This window comes from Bombus flavifrons, chromosome 14 (genome assembly GCF_040668555.2).
Source record: "Bombus flavifrons isolate JBK064 chromosome 14, iyBomFlav1_principal, whole genome shotgun sequence".
Taxonomy (NCBI): Eukaryota; Metazoa; Arthropoda; class Insecta; order Hymenoptera; family Apidae; genus Bombus; species Bombus flavifrons.
In genome coordinates, this window is record NC_138455.1 from 2,348,975 (window position 1) to 2,370,963 (window position 21,989).

Sequence of the window (21,989 nt, forward strand, 5' to 3'; positions counted from 1 at the left end):
TCCCTGCTTTTTTCAATTAATAACTCTATGTTAAACAACATTCAATCTCGGTTTAAATAAACCCATGTGTTTCTGTCCTGATTGTTATAACACAAAATAATGTAATATTTTTTTAACGAGGAATTACGTACATTTGCATTTATTATGTGTTCTGTCTCAATCAATGTCATCAAATTTCACACTTTATTCAACTGACATAGCCGGCATCCATATTTGCAGACATGTAACAACACGTATAGATTTTAGTTTCTCCACAAGGTCTATACGCGTCCCAACACTCGCGGTTTGTGAGCGGCATGACGGAGGAAAGGAGTTACAGGCCAGACAGTTGATTACAAAGTGGACTGCATGGTTTTATGCATGCGTAACTATTAAGGCACTGCTTCCTCTACATATTTTTTTTTTTTTTGTTATTTAATTTGTACTTTACAATTTGTCCAACTGGACATTTGGTAAAATTTTCTAACTTAATTGCTAAATAACATATGGATGGCTACCCCCAGCGGGTACCATCTTCGAGTTTGACTATTTCTAGTTTATTTCTATAACTCCTCTACATATGACACAAATTATCGACTGTTATGTCGTGTCCGGCGGTTGGACCACGACCTGAGAGTGTCGTAAGACAGGGAACAACCCTGTTCTTGATGACTGCACCTTTGCGCCTCTGCCCCTCGTGTGTGGCGGCCAGACCACGACCTTTGGTTTTTGTCAGATGGAAGACAACAACTCTTGACCTGATTCTTTGCATCTGCCCCGCTGTTGACCTCTCAAGATGGGGATAAAGGATAAAAGTTTGCTTTTTTTAGTGGTTTATGATATTGTTGGCCTTTTAAGAGTTTTCGGGCCTGGATCCCTGTTAGGGCCCAGTCAGCAGTGCCATAAATTCTTAGCTTTCCAATGGTCTTGAATAAGGTACCATATTCGTATGAATATTCGGCACATCGATGAAACGAAGCCTGTAGTTTTTGTCGTGATAAAGAATCGACGACGCATAGCACTAAATCGGGACATTGGACAAAGTAACGACAGTAATAATACAGATCCTGCTCGTTTTAACTCTGCAAAACGATTATAAGAGGATTATTGGAGCACGTAAACACCTAACTTACTGGAGTTTTAATACGAGTCGCGAGACACTTTTCGATCGCCAGAGGGTTTATTATATCAACGAACGTATCGGATACATTGAGACTGCAGATTTTTATGCGTTTATAGGAAATTTGAAAGTTTAAAATTCCGTAGAATGCGTGTATGTAATATGAAAAAATATCTAAAATATCCAGTGTTTTGTATAATACTTGACACGTAGAATGACTTTCTACCGAGGTTCTACTTTCTTAATGATATTTTCAGTAACATCGAATCGAAGTTTCTGAAACTATAAAATTTGTTTCAGAAATTTCCCTGCGATTTTGCGATGAAGTGTTGAAAACGAGACGACAAATATCTGCGTATCGACGGGAAACAGGAATTTTCGTTTAACCCCTTTCGGATCGTCAATAACGTTCAATGGACTCTGTAAAAGTGGATTTCACATTAAACCTCAATTTTCCAGACACGCAAGATAAAGTAATCGCATCGAGGGATAAATGAAAACTTGCTCAGCGAATCACCGACTATGTTATACACACAAAAATGAGAGAAGACTCGTATTACTGTTTTTTTTTTTTTTTATATATTTGCTAAGTTTTATCTTATTTATTTATTATCATATTTCTCCACCCATACACACTACATGTGTTTGTGAATATGTTTCTTAGTCTACGGTGCATCTTGATGGATAAGTAAAATATATTTTCAACTTACAAACTTACGTAAAGCTATTTCAGCCAATACGATATGTTTGCTAGTTATATTTCGTGATATATTTCCAGAGTATATAATTACTTTGCATAAATAATCGTATTAAGTTGTAGTAAATTACTAAGTTATAAATTTTTCATATCGAAGCATAGCGTCTGTGTGTCGTTACGGCAAAATTATTTTATGCGGAGAAACATAAATATAATAATCACAAATTTATACCAAAGGATAAAATATCATTACTCATATTGCATAGAAGATGAAAATTCTGACAAAATTAAAGTTGCAACTATAAAATTATTTTAGTGAATTCGTAGCAGGGAATATGCTTTCACTGCGAGATATTTATACACAAAATGAATATATTCTCATTCATGTCGAACATCAAAATGTTACGTTCATACTTACAACGATTAAAGATAACTCGAACAAAGCGTCTAATTTCTCCTGTGGGAATAGTCACGTAAAGCGACAACGTTGTAAATTGTACTTACTTCAAACATCGTCGTGTTCTCGTATGCATGGGATTCTGTATCGACCATACGAGACACAGTAATTATTATTAACTGTTCACAAGCTCATTATACAGTTGTCACATGGACCATGTCGAATCTCTTACAAGAGAATTCTAGTTAGTCAACTCGCCTCGCGTCCAGTTCGCCATTCAGTCATTTAAGCTATTAATTACACATAGACAATTTTAAGGACTCATTATACGCCCTGTCAGTATTTCAGTCCTGTTATCTTAATTAAGAAGGAGTTATTCGATGAAAATTAACCAATTCAAGGACTTCAATCGGACGAGGTTTAACGAGGAACATTCTTGTTCCCAGCTTTTATAAATTCATGCACTTCATTTATTTTATGCTTTTAATAGACTGTCGTTAAATAAATGCTAGATCGTTTTTCAATGGAATTTTTGCTTCTTTCGGAAATCGATAAATTTGATTGACTTAAAACCGTTCAAGTATGTTTTACTCTCAGATATTCTTTTTTCCCAAAATATCACTTTTCGAAACGTTTTATGAATATCTGTATTACGCGTGTTATATGTAGGAAGCCATCATATTCATGTTGGGAAAATTTGAAACGAAACTAAATATAAAAGATAGAAAATATTTTCTATTCTGTTGTATCTTTATAGAAGATACAGGTATAATAATACAAATATACTGTATACTGTATGCTGTAAGTACACTGTGTAGTAATAAAAATATAATAATACAAGTATACATTCTGTAAAAATCATTAAACTACGTAAATAGCCAATTATTCATTATATTAATAAGTCACAATATCTAGTGAGATCATAATTAGCACCAATTGTATGTTTCAGACCACTATTCATGTTGTACATTACATTTTACTAATTTTGTGTTTGCAACGAATCTGTCGTAACTAACTATTAGTCGGAAACTAACTATTTAATCCATTGTAAACGAATCACCTTAAAACCAAGGTGGTTTTCTCAATCGGAAGCTATCAAATCGCCAATATGTACGGTATCGATCTATAGATATTTCCGGATTACTTTCAAACTCTACCAACATAGTGAGAACCGTAAAGGAATTTGGAAATATCTTATGCAGCGCATCAAATATTTTCATCGCAGGTAGTCATCGTAAATCGTTCGAAAAGAAGATCACCGAGCGGAAATTCTGCTACAAAAGTAAGATAATCAAGACTTTCCAATGAAGCTTATGCCAACATATCGACATGCACATTATTCACACAAGCGAACTTTGAACAAACAGTTGGACGTGGTTCGAAACTCGACATCCACCACAGAGTGGTGAATAATCGGAACCAGGTAGGTGGAAATTAATTAACTTCTCCCCCAATTGAAATTCTTAAACAAATGCCAAGCAACTGACCAAGTTAATTTCGAAACAATAAGAAGTAGAACGGCACCAGCAGGAAATTACCTAAATTCCGTTTGTCTTTGTCTCGGTCTCTACTCGTTAGGAACACTCAGTTTCTCCTAATAATGTAACCGATTGCAATTACAGTAAATATCCGGGCTTGCTAATTGAAACGTAATAACGAACCATTCAGATCCTTACCGTCGTCGAATCGCCTCGTAATTATGGCGATGCTGATTCGACGAAGGGAGGAAAGAATGCCCAGAGTCATCATTCTCATTGCACAAGATTATCCGGATTGTTCGCTTTAGGGGAAGCACCGAACGCCGTTCCCCATGGCTCGACGTCACGCATCGGCCTGTCCTTGGGGTGAACTCGATGGAAAATAAACGAAGCAGATTCTTCGTTTCGTATGCGGGCATCAGGCAAGCGTGTATTGTACAAATTTAATTCCGGCTTTGTAACGAGCCGTACCAAAATTGGACACTTTTTATTAAAAACGAAAGTAATACATAAAAGGATCAACCAGATTCTGCAAATCAAATAAATTCCAAGATCTTATTTGAGAAATAAATCACTTCCAAATAATGAATTCGTCAGATACTTAATAATAGTAATAAAAAATAAAGAATAATACACGTGTTACTGTTTTTCAACGTTACGGCTGAATCATTAAAAATTACTTAAACCTTTCATCTACCTATTAACAAACATAATAACCTCGATCCTCTGAAGCCCCCAAAACCCTCAAGTCCTAAAGCTCCTTCTGGTGTAATCTCCTATATAATAGTCTATTATACTAGATCCATCTAATGCATAATGTATAAAGAACAATACTTCTTTCTTCAGAAGATTTACAATCTTTCGTTTCTAGCCAATGTCTAATTATAATTAACGATCAAATAACTTTGTATATTATCTACAGTATAGTATTTATAGTGACTCACGAAAATATTCAAACACTCCTATAGATACATTCGGAAGCTTAACTCTTTAAGGATTGAATACTTTTTTACATTAATTACGTTAATTACACACATTAATATTGTATATGATTATCGGATCGTCCTTTCGCAACGTTGATACCTAATACTTCGTCTGTAAATAATACAGTATGACAGAAAACGTACGATTTGGAATAAAGCTGTGCGCTGTCAATGAAAAAGAGGAACGAGGAAAATGAATTATCTTGGGTAATAGCTGTTTATAAAAAGAAAAAAAAGAACAGGCAAAGGTAGAAAAATTGAACGGGAATGGAAAACCTGATACCCCGTGTATCTATGACTACGAAACTGTGCGATAAATTTCTCGTGGCAGCTCGACTTTTTCCCCTGCCGACTAAGCTTTTTTCACAAATTGAAACTGATCATGCGAGGCGTGCGTCAGGTAATTACGGAAGCAGTGTCCGCGAACTCGGCGGAAACACGGCCCGACGCTGCGTAATTGTGTCGTCACAGGTTTCCTTTCTTTTTCCTCCCGTTTTGCCATTCGGTAATTAATGGACCGCTATTTTTCTTCGACAATGGATATTTTCGTTTTTCTTTCTTTTTCTTCCTTTTTCTTTTTTCTTTTTTTGAATCCCGCCAGACGTAAAATAAAGGTTTGGAATCTGCTTTGAAATAGAAATATCAGGAATAGAAATAACAGAATGTATTTATTATAATGCTTGAATTGACATATTTTTAATTAGAAACTATGTATAGTAGATATACACATACTCTTATCTTTCAATGAAATGCCTTCTTATCAGATTCTACGTGCGATTTGATGTTCACAATGAACGCTATTCCATTGATGAGAAAATTATGTCATCCTGAGAAATGGGTTTCTTGTTCATACGAACTATCACTCGATCGATATTATTTTATCGATATTGAAATTAAGCGCACGTACTTTACAACAAATGCCTATTCTAAAACATTGCGTTCTTTATTCTCGATTCACTTCCCTTTTACAGCCGTATAAAGTTGTAAATTGCACACTATACACCCTGTATAACGCTAACTTCCGATTTTTCTTTTTAAGTTCACAACAGGGTAGGAGTTCTAACAGATATCGCTGACAGATTTACAGCTTCCGTACCTCGATACTGGCCTCATAATGGAAGTTACATTTACTGTAGCATCCAAGTGATCATAAATTGCTCTCTCGTAACATTGAAGACACATGGTTGAAGGGACATCGGTCGTTTTCGAGATGTCGCTGGTTGAGCACTGGCGTTCGCGTCAGTTTATAGGGGACTTGGCTATGCATGGAAAATGTCAAGCAACTTTTTCAGCAAAATATTCCAGTCGTACCGCGTTCGATAATGATTGATGCATCGAGTACCCACACACTGCTAGAAAAGGACCTGAAATTTATGGTTCGATTCCCTTGGATAAGGGGTCCTTTGTGTACTATTCCTGAAGAGTATGATTGCAGGTCACATATAATATGTTCGTGGGCGACGCGTAATTAGAAGACCATCCCAAATTGTCCACTGGGATTTCTTTCTCTTTTCAATCGTCCACGTCTACGTTTACGAGCTTATAAACAGGAACATTAGCCTGGATTTCCATTCAGTGTTTTAATCAGACCTTTCGTAGCAGAAATTAAAACTACTGAACCTTTGTTCGGACATTCATTACAGAAACTTTTCACGATTTATGTATAGTAAGTCATAAAATTGATCAAACGTTTCCGATATGATCGTTCTCATAATAAACAATTTTTCGAAACGCAAATTATTTCAAGAAAAAAGTGTGACAATTCCATTTCAAGAATTCTTCGATTCTATAATTGATAATTCTATATATAGCAAGGTATCCAGTCTCACTTTTAAAAATATGGATCTCCTTGAAAACCCGAAGAAAATGACGTAGTAGAAAGAAAATCACGGGCCACAAATTCTTCGTCTTGAACAAAATAACTTTGTCCTGATTTTTTTATATTAATAAAAGTAACTAAGAAATTTAAGTAACTCTATAAATATATACACTAATCATGTCGTTATCTAAAGGTATGTGTACAGTGCACGCGTACTTGCTACATTTACTAAATCGATTCTCTCGTAAACGAAGATTTAGTTTAAAAAATATTATTCTTTATTTTCGACATATTTTTTTATGAGTAATCATACTTGACTCGATATTACTACGCTCTACTTTACGCTGTAGAGAAGCGACGTAAATACACGGTACGAGACGATTTTCCAGAAGAAGATGTTAGGAATTTATTAGTGGTATTTCTTCGTAACTGCACTTTATGATAAGCTTCGAAAGAGAAGCGATATATGCGATTACCGTAAACGCAAAACTCTTACAAGACAATTTTCAAAGGAACGAAGCTTTTAAATCTGCCAGTGATATCTGGTAAAAATCGTGCGATACCACGGGATACAGAGAAAGAACTGCTGGAATGGTGTTATAAAGGGGTAATTTATGATCGCCAAGGAGTATCGTAAACGCGGCCTCTATTGCAATACGATTTTCGCGTCATTGATGAACAGCCGTGGATGCCACTGTTACAGCACTCTACTTTCGATAAAAATCACCGATAGTGTTGAAGCCTTCTCTGGGATCGATACCGTAAGATGGTCGTAACTAAACGACATACTTTTCGAGTTCCGCCAGATACGACGACGATGGAATCTACGCGAAAGTTACGCGCTAATGGACGCTTTTATAGTCGTAATGAGAATAAATTTACTGTTGGTACTTTCAATGTAACTCCGTTTCTCCTATCCAGCGTGTGGAATGCGTACAGGACCTATAATTGTTCGCTTTATTTCTCGATCGAATTTTAATATCAAGGAATTTGCTTTGGAAAGATTATTGGCAAAGAATTATTGTACAGAAAATTGAGACCATGAGTTCTAAAACAATATATATTCTCATCTACTAACATTTTAAGATAATCTTTTGTTTTCTACTATTCTTTGTCTAATCTTTAAAATTTGTCTTAAAAGTATTTTATATAAATATAGATTAGTTCTAGGTTTATAAAACTGTAAATTTCTGTTATTTTGTAGATCAATGGATGCCATATCACGAAAGTTTCAGTTATTCTAAAATAATACTTGATAAAGAAGAATAATCAAATTCATTCAACATCACAAGCATTACTTTAAGTTATCAGTTTTGTCAAATCAAATACGCTCTGCAAAATAGATAAAATGTGAGTACTTATTTCGATAACAAAATTAACACTGGTTCAACAATTGAAATCTTACAGTACCAAATAAAAAGATCTCTCGCGTGTTCTAATTCCGCTCTAATACCCGTGAAAGCTTTTTCAATATATATAGTACATCGTCGAAGAGGTATAGTACGCTAACACCATACGATAACCTTAATCATGTTAAGTCTGTATATCCCAGAGCTTACGTTCTTGAACTTGAGACAACATTTTGACTGTACATAACGCGTTAGCTTCTGTGTACGCGCACCTACACATACGCGACTGTTTCGAAGTTAGCAATGCCTTGGGCACATATAAATCTTCATCTAATATGCTACAATCTAGTAGGCAGAGGAGCGCTAATACCAGTGGCATTATCAGAGAATCGTCGTCATTAAACTATTACCATTCGAACAATCCCTACGCCAATATCGCAGTTTACTTAATGTCAACTGTATATGTATGTACATTCGATACCTATCCCTTGCGCCTGTTAAATCGATATATTCCCAGTATGCGATATATTTCCCAATGTCAATAAACATGGTGTCCATTGTCGAAATATTTTCTAATATCGATTGCCCGTTTGCTATGTCCCTATGTTTCCTACGCTATTAGATTTGTTAATATGTTTTCATTTGCGACTAACCAGACACGTACCAGGGTCCCGTTAAATTTATGCGTAAAGTTTATTTAGCGTATAAAAATTCATGCAGAAAGTTTCGATGCTCGAAACAGAGGCCAATACGTTCCATGGTAGCAGCCGACTTTTTCTTCAACAATTTTATTCAACTGATTTTATGTGACGTTTCAACAAGTTTAAATAAAATAATCACTCGACGTGAAATTGAATAATATAAAGCAATTAAATAGTTCGTGTTACAGGTATTAAAACATTTTAATGACGGGCCACGTCATTTCTAAATTTTGCAATGTACTCTACCGTGTGTCGTTCAATACGATGTTATTCTATGTAACTACAGTATTATTACAGCAACATATATTATCTGTAAAGCTTTTTCTTTTTTAATTTCGTTACCAACTTCATCTTGTTTTACTGAATATGGTATTATTCTCTGCATACAATTTTATTACATGATAATACGTAGTCTTTAAATCTTTAATAAATTTCTCTTTATCGTTTGCAAGTTTCATAATAAAGTGTTATTATGAAAATACATTGCTGTAATACAGTCCTATATTATTCGATAAATTTTTTTTTTACGAAAATACATTGCCTCTAAACAGTTTTCAAAGTTTCGCTTCAAACTTCCGACGTAATTCAATCGTTTACAAAATCGGCGTCCGTTGCCTAAATAATAATATGCTTTATTTGCGTCTAAATTATGCGCTCCAGCATCACAGTTTGCCATTACCTATTAAACCTGTTATATATCGAGTAATATTTGATAGCAATTAAAGCACACGTTACAATTTGCAACGGCTACGTTCGCTTGATGCGAGCAGTAATAGAATTGTTTAACGCGACCCGTTAAATCGATAAGATAATAACAATGAATAATGCAGTATAATAATTATCTGCCAGGCGAGCAATACACGCGCGTGCCACGGAAAATATTATCGATGGATCGTTGGGAAATTTCGATGTAATCAATATCCACATTGCTCAGATGACTTTCTCGAGATGAACAGGGCCACCGCTGCAAAAATCTCCATAACCTTTCGCGGTGTAGATCCATAAATCATCGTTTCTCTCTGGTTACTGTGCTTCCAAGCACCCTGATGCGAGACTTCTGCCTTTATATCGCGAAGCCGTGCTCTGTTTTATGTATTACATAAATCGAGCACGCTCTGCCTCGACACTCGATACAGCGCCTTTCTTTTGGGTGCACGCGTGATTACGTTGAATCTGTTCGTTCATGCTGCCTGCATGATGTTCTGTTGAATCGGGTTACCCTCAATTTTTTCTCAACTCGAGAAGCCCTATTTTCCTACACGGAATATCGTAAATATTAATTTTCACAGACCGTATCGATCAAATACGTTGAAAGTTTCTTCAAAGATTTTGCAGGCGAGTTATTCGAAGATAATTTATTACTCGTATAAGGCTTTGAAATTTAATTGAAAGTAAATTTACTTTCAAATGACAAATTTATTTGTTACTCTATTTGGAGTAATTAGTTGCTTTCTTATTTTTTTATTTTTATTATTTTCATTTCATATAGAAAGCGGTCAAACCTGGTTCCAAAAATTGTTCGGCTCATCGTCACGCAAAAAAAAACATATAAAATTGATGCCAGACAAGAGGAATTGCCCTATATTCTAGTTTTCCCGAAGTTTATGGCACAGAGAATGTATAAAGTAACTTTCAGACACTTTCTAACCGGTGATTAAGATTTTAGAAATTCATGTTATGTCACTATAAAACTTAAATCGAAAGTGCTCGGTTATATGATAGGAGATATTGCCGCTAAAACTGACAAGTAATTGTCCAATTTTTTTATTCCTTCAACAAGTACTTGCAACGTTTGCTGATTTTTTTTATGTATAAAGATAAAAATATAAACGAAGAACGGAATAATTACGCAATTTTTTCACTACTACTTTTCGAATGAAAATCAAAAGTAATTCATAAATCTCTCAGAAAAATTACGATACTATCTGTAAGAGGGTATTAAAATTAACGAGATCGTACATTGCCTGGAGATTTTTTTAGTACGCCTAAGAAGCAAATAACAAGTTTCCCTGAATCGTTGTTTAATGATAGTTAAACGTTTCTTTGTAATTTTCTTTCAGGAAACGAACGCAAAGTTTCTTTACTACGAGTCAGTAAAGTTATTTATTGTCTGATAATAATAAGGAACTTGGTAATGTTTTCATAAAGGCTTTTCCTTCGTCCTACATCTGTTCCTTTACAACCATAACGGTAACGGTAGGATTTAAGCTCAAGCAATTTCAAATTAATACGATCCCCAGGCGAATAGAGTCTACGTGTAATAAACTGCGTGCATTTGTATTTCATAATTCACTGCGATAGAATTTAGAAGCGCAGAATCTATACAAAATTAAAAATATCTGCTTGCAGATTATTTTGAACGTAAAAATATATTTATAGTTATATAATAATTCTATAAAACTTCTTATAAAACTGTGACCAAAAATTATTCTCGCCTTCTCTCGCTCCATGTTTAAAATTCGATGGAATTTGATGAACAATAATAACGTTTTATATTTATATTTAATGTTATATATTTATATTATTATATTGTTTTTCTGGAATTTGTCCAGACTGCAGACTTCTTTTATAGAAATGCAAATATTATTGCTACGTATTGATCAAACTGTCTAGATATGTATCAACGGTAGCGTACATTCGTTTTTATCGAACTGTTAACGGTGCCAAAGAACAGGTTTCCAACGATATTTTGCTGATAGAAATATTTAACAAGTTTTTCTCGGTTGTCACTGGCCGAAAATACATGGAAAAAAGTAATCCTGTTCGACGAAGCGAAGCAAAGCAGTGTCGCGGCGTATCAAGGACCGAATTCAGTGCAAAAATTTTCTCGATTCTCGAAGAAAAAGCAACCGCTAAACGGCTCCTGACACGTGATGCAATCCAATGAGACAGAATGAGATCTCCGGAGAAAGGAAAATAAATAAGGCGATTGTCCCCTTTTCAGGCTCAGAGATGATAAAGTGCAACCAATGCGATTTCGCGTTTCCTTTTTGGTTTATGTTTAAGAATATACTAAAAACCATGTTCGTATATCGTATATTTCACTTTCTGCTAAAAATTTCTACGTAGATACGCATTGGATGTTTCATTTTTATGAGATTGTTGTAAAACACTGGGTCGTTCAGAAAGTTCATAACATTTTTATCACGAACTTCTGCCAAAAAATGGAACGTTCGAATAAATACTGGTTCTAATTGCATATCAAAGAGAGCTAAGGAAAAACATCGAAAATTCGTTAACGAAGATTTTATTTTCTAGTGAGGAGTTTTGAATCTTCTTTCTCGAATTCAATTTTTAATTATCGAGTTAATGAAAAAAGATATTAAAACGCTTCCCATGTACAAAGAATTAAAGCACCTTGATAAATTATCTCTAATTAGAGTTTGGCATAAAAGTCTAGCACAAAACTTTTTATCTCATGAACATAACCAGAATAATATCGGTCGCGTTCACGGGTTTGTCGAGTTATTTCGCGGTGCCAACAGTGCGAATTTCGCTGAACGGCGGCGATTTCGTAGAACGAGAGAATCGAGGCACAATTATAAAGAAAAAATCGTAAGCACGCAAGCCTCTTTACGATTCAATTCGCCGCGGTAAATCACGCGTGAACGAGAATCGATTTAATGTTCCCGGGGCGCGTGCACGTGATGCGGACAATGCGCCGCGCCGAAGTACACGATGATGAATGAGCTTTACCTCATGCCGCGTTGAAAGTTGGTTATCGTCTAAAGATCCAACCATTTGTAAGCTCGCGCCCACGCTCGTAGCACGTTCATCGATTTCTAGATTTCATCCGGCTGAAACTTGCATTTTAATGCATGCTGACTTTGTCGAACGCTTTAGGAATTCAATGGTACGATCTTTTGTCAGTCCGAACACTTTCCGAAAATTTTTACATTTCGTGTCTTCACTTCGTTCTTTCTTTTCTTTAATAGGTTTAACGTCGTATTAAGTACACGTACAGTAGCTCACGGACGTATTTGAGCACTTAGCGTAGAAAACTTTTATGCGTAGATCGTGTATGCTACGTAAAACATTTTGAAATTTCATTAGCACCGTAATGAAACACGAATATGGAGATCGTATGGGACAAATTGACAACCTATTCGAAACTGTGTATAGAAATTACAAGATGTTTGAGGCAGACATATGTATGTTTGGTAAAAAAGAATTTGTATACGGTATGAATAATCGTTTTAAATATATAATTAGGATTAAAGACGATCGCTTTAGATACTGAATTCGAATCGTGATGTTCGAAATTAATTTCAACTGATTTAATTTGTGTTATAAAAATATTGAAATGTTTGGAGGTGACATTTTTGAATTTAGCTCGGAATTATTTTTCATAGTGGACGCGTATAAACTTTTATTTCTAATCTGAAATTCCAATCGCGAACATATTATGCTATGTCCTCTCATACGCGAAATTATTTATGAATTATTGAACGTGCTGTGTTATTCGTTGAGGAATTTACAAAAATTTAATAGTCACTCTGACAGATAGCTAACAAATTTCAAAAATATTCTCCTTTCCAAAAGACACGTTATTCTGTAACAACATCTAGTCCGCACAATGTATTCAGTCTTCATCGCTAATAACCGCATACAGTGGCTCTTGAAAATATGCCCACACTTACAGAAAACTTTTATAGATACATTATACGTGTCGTGTAAAACATTTTGTAATTTTGTTAGCGCTAGAATGAGACACGGCTGCCTACGCGAAATGTATAATACGTGGAAACTACGATATATTTTGTGCAAATACGCAGTTGAGATTTTCTAAAGTAAGTGTTGAAATACTATGTATCCGTGAATGAATGTAAGTCGATGAGTGGTTTCCATATTTTATCGAGATTCGACTGGAGGTGTTATTTCCGACACATCTGAGTTTCCCCGCGTAATGTTTCGCCGTGGCCACTTGAGTAGTCGCGTTCCTCTGATTGCACAATTACGGCCGGTGATTATTTGCTTTGCCACAGCGTGTCACTACTGCCACAGGCATTTTCCAGTGGACGGACGTGCAACCGCGGTGACTTTTAATTATTCAATTAGCATCGGCGCTCCGTGCAACGTTTCTCGTTGACGTCTTGCTTAATTTGTAAACGCGTCCATCGTGTGCTGTTCATTAGCATTCCACCGTGCGGCTTGCCACTGTTTGTTAGCCACGTTTTTCTCGCCATTAGTTCATGGAACAGCGAGTAACTCGCGTCGGTGAAGCGCGTGTTCCCGTTGCACTGGTCGAATCCACGCGAAGAACACGCGTGCAGGCAGAATTATCGAGCAGAATGGCAAACGAAATTTCTGGCTTCGAAACTTGAGCTCCGTGCGCCTGCCTTCCAAAGTGCTTCATAAACTACTCTCTGAGACACTTGAGTCCGCAAGCAGTCACATTACGCGACACGGAGAGAAAGAGAGAGGGAGAGGAAGAAACGTTGAGGTGAATGATGCGTCTTAATGCGGCACCCGCGTGTACCGAGTTGTTAAGGCGTCGAAATTAATTGTACCGTCTTTTATGGCTTGGGGTTATCGGTAAATGCGACTTACGTCGTACTCTCCCTGGAAGTTAAAGTCGTTAACGGCATAGATAGCGTAAATTGTGATACTTCGAGGAAAATTGTTTGAGAATTAACGACACGATAACTGTTTGGAAGTAGTGGCATTGATTTTTGCATATTATCGTAGTACAAGTAACTTGAGTGTTATATGCCTATCACTGTATTAAGTCGATGTACATGAAATATCCTTTAACCAAATGAAACTTTAGCCGTGCGTAGTTTTTTAAGCTACACGTACTTAATTTAAGTAATTTCCATATAGCTCAATGTAAGTACATTTCTACTTATTAATTGATTTCATTACTTTAGATTTATAGAAATTGAAAGTTCTAGAATTCAAGAATTCTTCGAACGTAGCTTTAGAGGATCTTCACTTACAGTTTCCGTTAAAATCTAATGATTGACATGCATTGAGATATTATCTAGATCTAGTAGAATAGATCTATTTTTATTCTGCGTAGAATATGTGCCAGTTAAAGTAAACAGTACAAGTAATTATAACTTCACACAACCCGATTCTGCGATTGATACAACAGTCCGACAAATAAATGCTTTCAAGAAACATATGCAGATACTAGAACTTCCGATATTTGAACCATTCCAAACTCATCAGGGATTAAGAAGTGATTCATGCCTACAATACAAAACGGAATCTTTTTTCGACCGCAAAATCAGAACGTTCTCACACTTTTACGTTCCATTCTGCAATACTTGTCACACACTTTGTTAGTGCACCCGCAAGAGCGATCAGAATCGGCGACCATACTCCACTAGAATCTTAGAAACTAGCCGTTGAACGTTCAGAAGCCTGGGCCATGCACGCGAATGCATTCTGAAGAACCTACGAGAGCTCCTACACAGATGCTCCAAGTGAATTCGAAGAAGCGAATTCGAAGAAGCGAGTCGAGCAACATTCGTGCACGTTCCACAAATTTTTGAGATGGTTCGGTTGCACGTACCTTGAGTGACCGCGATCCCTTCGATAACCAGGAGAAATGCAGCGAGTATCAGGACGGCGAGCCAACGACACAGCATTTTTAACACCGCGTTCACTCGTTCTCACCGTCGATCGTTTTGTTAGTAGAACCGTTCCCCTGGTGCACACACCGGAGAGAAAAATCGTGATAGCCGACAGAGCTGGTTAAATCGGCTCTAAAATCCAGCTACGTCTTTCTTCTCCACCCTTTCTTTTTTTTGCTTTCTTTCTCGTGCACTTTCTCTTCTCACGATATCCTCCTTTATACTTATATATTATTTATACTTATATATTTATATATATATATATACACTCAAGCAGAGACCCTGTTATGCAACTCGTTCCGGTCTCCGAGTACACGATTCGAACTTCACTGTAGCATCTACAGTCACTATTACCAGACATATATAACACAAAGACTCTCGTGGATCAAGCAGAGGTTCACGCGTGACGATTGCGAGAACCGAGTTTCACCAGAGAATCAGACGTTCAACGAGAAGCATCCACTCGCAACGTATACTCCCACCGCGTCAAGTTAATCGTCCGTAGCACGATAAATTCCCTCGCGGATAACGCACTGCCTCTGCCGTACAGGATCCAACACCTGGAAATCTGCTACGAACCAAAGAATCGAGATGGGAGAATCCACGAGAACTCGTGTAAGGACGATAAATCACACGTGAGATCCCGCGGACAGATCGCCGATACAACAAGTCACGTAAAGGAATCCACTGTGGCAAGGCGAAAAATCTCGCGGACTTCTCCACAAGATCCTCAGAAACGAGGTTGGACTAGTGTCGCGTCGAATGCTCGACTGGTGCAACCGCGTTGAAACCCACGCTTGATCACACGTGGATCCTTGCTGCTGACGATCATCGCGATCCACAAGGCGCGATCGTCGCTCGTCTGTCGCGTCATTCGTCCCCGTTTACCTCTCAATTTATCTGAAAGACCAGCCTAGGACAACGTCGTTCTTATGGTAATTCCTTTTTGCTCTACCAAAGTATCCACTCGATTAATCACTCGATGATACAGTCGACGAAGATTACGATCGAAGATCGTTGAAGAACACGCGCGAAGGTACACGATACTTTGACACACGTCTCACACTGATTGTCCTGGTCGGCATGCACGCGCCGACGTCGAACGCACATGGACCAGCTGCGTTTACACGGATGCGGAGCCGCTTGGCGTCGCGGCGCGAAATGAATCTGCGGCCTGGCGTCTCCCAACCGACGCATGCGCTCCGTTTTCACTGCGAACCAAGGCGCGGACGGGTTACGCGCAGACCACTTCTACTTGACGCGCTCGAGCACCGACTGGCTCGGGTGCAACGGTGCAGGAATGCTCTCGTTGTCGTCGGGTCAGCTGCCACGCAGCCCTTACCGACGCGATACGATCTTTGAGGGCATCGTGACAGGAGATCCCACGTTCGCCAGAGAATCCGGGAAATTCTCCGGCTGAAACAAGCCAACGGTGTTAAACGTTCACAGGAGGTTTACGTCGAAGCACGAACCTCGAGATTTTCGACGGAGATTCGGACGCTTCGGGTTGAAAGGATCGTCGATGAGTTAGGTTTCGTGTATGCAGCTTATACGAAATGCAATACAACCCCACTCATTAGCACGTTGCAGGTAAGTTTAGAACTCTACATCTTGAAAAAAAGGGAAACTTTCTAGCAGACTCGAACCTGAACGCGACAGATTTAAACCCTTCATGAATACTTTAGGAAATAAAAAAGGTACTCGCAAGAAGAACTACCGAATAGATTCGAACTTCTCCAACACCTTACCAGAGAGATTCTTCGTTCGCTTAAAATCATTCTTCCCATTTATCATTTTTAAATAGTCACAAATGCAAACGTTAAGATAAAATTTTGTAGAAATTCTAGTGAAAGTTTATAGTTCCATCTAATATTTCTGCTCGAAGAATTTAATAAAATGGCGATGGTTCTCTGTCTCCCGTGGCTCGATCACTCGTAAAGCGATCGATTCGTTCAAATATCGAGGTAGTTTTAAGTAGATTTTCGAAGCTCATGTGTCATTCATAATTTATTGTCGATAGAAATGGAGCGAAATATCTATATAATTATAAGCGACAATGTATATACGTTCAAGGATCGAGATAATGAAAATTCTTTGGTAATAAATTACGGTATTAACTGCAATTAAAGGAGGTGGCAAGTCGGAAATTTATGACGGCCACGACTCTCAAGGAAAATATGGAAGTCTAGAGGGAAAGAAGTTATGGAATCCGTAAACATTTTGCACGGATACAACATAAATTATTTCTCAACGTCCAGACGTGAACCTACTGACTGTATAAAGCTTTCGTTATCGTGGTTTCCACGTTGAATCCTGCTGGCTATCCGCGGCACGTTGCATTTAAGAACAGCACGAGACGCGCACTAATCTTCACGTTTCCCTTCTTCAGAGCATAGGATTTCGAGGAAAGAAGGTACCCCGCGTATTATCGTCCAGTATGCAAGCCAGGTTCCCTCCTTGACTTACGAAGAAAGCTTTCTTTATAAAATCCACCTTTGTAAAATCCTCTGTTCCGTGTACTATTCAAATATTTAAATTGTAGAAAATTTGGTGAAAATTGTTCTACTAATAAAATATCGATTTTAGTCATTTCTTTCTCGTATTTTTCATTCTCTTTTTTAGCCTTCTGGTTAAAGTAAACTCTCTTTCGATCGATGTTGCGTGCACCGCAATCTGGACTCAGCTTTTCGGTAATTTTAATCAATAACGTTAAATAGGTCATAGTTACTAATGACTTTGGGATATCTGAGAAATTTCTGGCTTGAATGACACGAGTTAGTTTCATTGTACAAGAGCAAGGGAATTCACGGTTTTAATTAGCAAGTTCGAAGACATGCAGTTGTTTCTTGCTTCTCAATAGCGATTACTACGTATCACAAACCCGCGAGAATACCTAAAGTTGGGATGTAGAAGTTAGGATGTAGGGCTGGTTTCCCAAATTAAGGGCATGTGCAACGCCCCTACATTGCATGCTTGCGTGTCTCTTTTGTGGCAAGCTTGCGTAGGATACATACGAGATTAAACAACCGACATCCTACCCTGATCTCCGTTCCAAATCTAAGGACATTTCAACAGAGTTAGTTGGTGACTTTTTAAAATTTTCTCAAACTCCTTTGCTCCGAATTCGTGATTTATAAAATTGTCAAATATTAGACGTTATATTAAATGTCATTTAATACTGTTTCCAATTAAACAAATAACAGTTAAGTGTTTAGTTGCAAAATAGAGTAAGAACCTTGAAACCTGGCGTATTTCATTGCAATTTAAAAATACTTCAGCGCAACGATTTTCATCAATTTTGACAAAATTCCAAATATCCGCGAGGCACGCTCGGCTGAAAGAGCTCGATCGAGCAGTTTTCATTGTGGCAGTGGCAGTTGGCCGGCCGAAAACTGGCCGCGTTTTAATAACGCGCGCATGGTACTTTGGGGAACATTAACACCACTCGGCCATAGAGAGAGAACGAGGCGTCGCTGCATAGTTGGCACCGGATTTCGCGCCAATAAATTTCTGTAAACAGGAACAGATTACGCGTCGCTATCAATGTATTGCAGTTTGGCAACACTGGCTGACTCTCTTGCTTGCGAGAATTCAATAATTCGTCGACCGGCCCAGCAAACAATTACGATTGCCCGACACGGACAAGAAATATCATTCGTACCTGTAACTTCGTATCAGTTATCGGCCCGCATGCTCGTAAATATTGTTTTGGTCGGTTTGCAATCGTTCGAAGTAAAGATGCTACAAATAACGATAGTCGTTGCTAGTGATAGGATCGAGTTCAATATAGTATATTGAAAAATCGGGTATTAGATTCAATGAGCGAAGTTCGCTTCACAGAATTCTAATAATATCTACAAATTTACAGTAGCTGACAATCGAATTAGGACATCATGCGAATTTTATATAATTATATATTATATATTAATGTAGTTTATTTATTATTTATTTAAAATGGATTAAACAGGAAACAATGGTTATTTAACGTGAACTAAATACAATAATGTGCTATAACTAAGACAACTAAATAATTAATTTACAACTCTCATCATCACGGTTCCAACGCTCTCTTTCACGCGGACCACACTCCTCGACAACGCTGACAACACTCTCACTTCTCAATTCACACTGACTGTTAATTCGTCTTTCTCCCTTAAGCATCCCTTTGTCTTTTCTCATAGACCCCCACATATGTGTTCCGCAACCGTCCATGGCCATGGTCACGTAGACCTTCTTTCCGCATAACTATTCGACTGAAGGACCGACGACACATTGATGGGCCTGTCAGCACTTAGGCTTTCTCGCGACATTGTTTATGGTTCACCCGATATTTCTTAGACCATTTGTCCACGATACTACACATTAATATTACATTTTATACATGTAATGTATATGTAGTGACTCACAAAAGTAGTCGAATACTTGTAGAAACTTTTTATGGATATATCCTCTATGTTATAAGAAACATTGTACAATTTGAATAGCGGTAATGAAATTCCAAAATATTGTATAGAATACACACAATATACACATAACAGTTTTCTATAATAAATGTTCGAGTATTTCTAACGGCCATTGTATTGTATTTCGCTAAAAGGCGATCAGATTAACCCTTCTAAACACCCTCTTCACCTAAAGCAGCGCTTAAACGTAACCAGCTAGTATCGAGTACTGCACCCTTCGCTACTTAATCTCTTAGGCATCTCATCGTCGAACCCCTTCTGTCTAAATCGTCCTTGTTTAGTTTCCAAACTAGGATCACCTTCGAAACGCTGTACAGCACTAGTCGGGTTGAGTGATGAACTGAAACACGTCGCAAGTAGATTCGAATAGTGATTGGTTCCATAGGTATTTTGAGAACAAGAAGCAGTACTTTCAAATAGACTCGAACCCAAACACCACAAATTCAAATTCTATATGAATTCTTTGATATGTAAGAAAGAGTATTTTCAAGTAAAATCGAAGACTGGCCAGGTAAAGAAGAAAGGATACATAAATTTGTTCGATAGAGTATAAAATTGGCACGTAAATGGGTTAATCCAAACCTCAAACGCACGAAATCAATATGCTTATACCGCATCGTTCTCTAATAAACTCGTACTACAAGCAAAGAAGAATCCTTCTCTCATTAATAGCTCAATATCAGCAGCGCAACGATTTCGCGGTTCCATTAATCTCTTGGAAGAGAAGAGAGCCTGTGACTACAGTCGGCAAACGTTGTCCCGTTCCTCATCTTTAACAACCTTTTTTAACAGTCTCGTTCCAATAACGTCGGATCCGGCGAAATGGAACAGCCACTTTCTTTCAGCCGCGTTATCACTCTATCGCGCCGCTTTTCTACTCAGCTTTAGAAGGCGGTGGCCGGTGTACACGCCGGCCAGAATCAACGTAAAAGGATACATAGGGACCTGGTGCTTGGAAATACCTTTCACATCGGATTGATCGAACGGATCTGGTACAGAATGTTCTGCGTGTTACATGGCGCACGACCGAGCATACTGACTCTGTGCGCAGCCTTCTAGTAGCTGACCTGCCACGTTACTCCTACGAGTACATGGACTCCCGAGACGATCTCGATTCACGTGCCTGCTTAGAGGAACTGACGTCGATAACATCGCAACTGATTACTGGCCACGGTGGTTGATTACCGCAAACGACTATAGTTGAGATTTCTCAGCTTAATCTCGATTGAGATGCGATTTACGTGTCGCAGGTTTTCTGCCGTGCGAAGCACGTTTACTTAGGAGGAGAAAGAGATAGAGAGTTTGTTTAGAAGGATTTGCGTTGATCCAAGTGGAAGTATCGGTTTTCGAGGTTCGATGTCTCGGGATACAACGTGGTGATAATGGAGGATTTGTTTGTGATACGATTAGTGCAGGAATGTTGGGTCGTAATCAGATTCGAGAAACTATAACAGTGCAACCATATTTGATAATATAATAAATGTACAACTGTAAAAATTTGACGGTAAAATTATTAATCGTGATTTATCTCTGCACACGTGTATTTTCATCTCTTTATTATTTTCATTCGATGGATCGTGAAAATCACTCGATCACCATGAAGAGATATATTTTCATTTTCAGTAAAGCTAGTTTCTAGTACGCTATGCTTTCTTTATAAAACTACCCTAGGAAACGTATTTCTGTCATTGGTAATTAATAAAAAATCATTTCTCTCACAAACTAAGAAAGAATCAGTCCAATATTTGCGATAATTCAGAAGTACCGACAGCAATGAAACAACGGCGCACGCGTAAAACTAAAAAGTCACCTCGCATTTCATAAATTTCAGGTCTGAAATTTTTACGTATCCGTCGACTAATAAAATAGAAGAGCAACGAAGCAAAATCCGTATCCCTCAAAGACTTGGAGAGATTTCAATCCAAGAAGATACTTCTCGTACACTTTATTTCCCCTATTCTATCTTTGAACCACTTCCTCACGAAGCAATGATTCTTCGCGCAGATTCATCGAAGACAAATCTCTCCCGAAAATCAGGACGAGAAGCGCGAACGCAGGGCGTCCGTGAAGTGGCTGAATCTCTATTTCTGCGTTTCACAAAGGTAACGAGACGAGAAGAATTGTCCATGCAAGTTGCCACGGTAAAGAGCTATCAACCGGTTTGCCGCCTTTCCTTCCCTCGGTGATTTTCCTCGGCCCATTGACAAGAAAGGACTCGCAAACGATTGCCAGCGAGGCAATCGAGCTTAAACAACGAGCACGTGGGGAAACGTGCATCGGAATTAGAGGGTTTAAAGGAACAATCGACCGAGAGCTTTATCTTCGTTCGTGGTTACGAACCATGTCCAAGGCTTCAAACCGTCGACGATAAGAATGATTAATCCGATCTCTCTTTCAAAAGTTTCGAAGGCGACCGAATTAC

General features: G+C 37.9%; 1 protein-coding gene and 1 long non-coding RNA gene across 2 annotated transcripts in view; one reads left to right on the plus strand and one right to left on the minus strand.

Annotated features, from left to right (window-relative positions):
* The window catches only part of LOC138187012 (uncharacterized), a 43,486-nt gene extending 40,592 nt beyond the window's left edge, over window positions 1–2,894 (plus strand). Inside the window, exon 3 of the long non-coding RNA XR_011175066.1 lies at window positions 1,400–2,894. This is a non-coding gene — a long non-coding RNA (uncharacterized LOC138187012). The remainder of the gene's footprint in view (window positions 1–1,399) is intronic.
* dpr1 (defective proboscis extension response 1) overlaps window positions 1–16,373 on the minus strand; it is a 454,795-nt gene extending 438,422 nt beyond the window's left edge. Inside the window, exon 1 of the mRNA XM_069127426.1 lies at window positions 15,044–16,373. Coding sequence (XP_068983527.1) covers window positions 15,044–15,119 — 76 coding nt within the window. The 5' untranslated portion in view covers window positions 15,120–16,373. The remainder of the gene's footprint in view (window positions 1–15,043) is intronic.
* Between the last annotated feature and the right edge of the window lie 5,616 nt (window positions 16,374–21,989).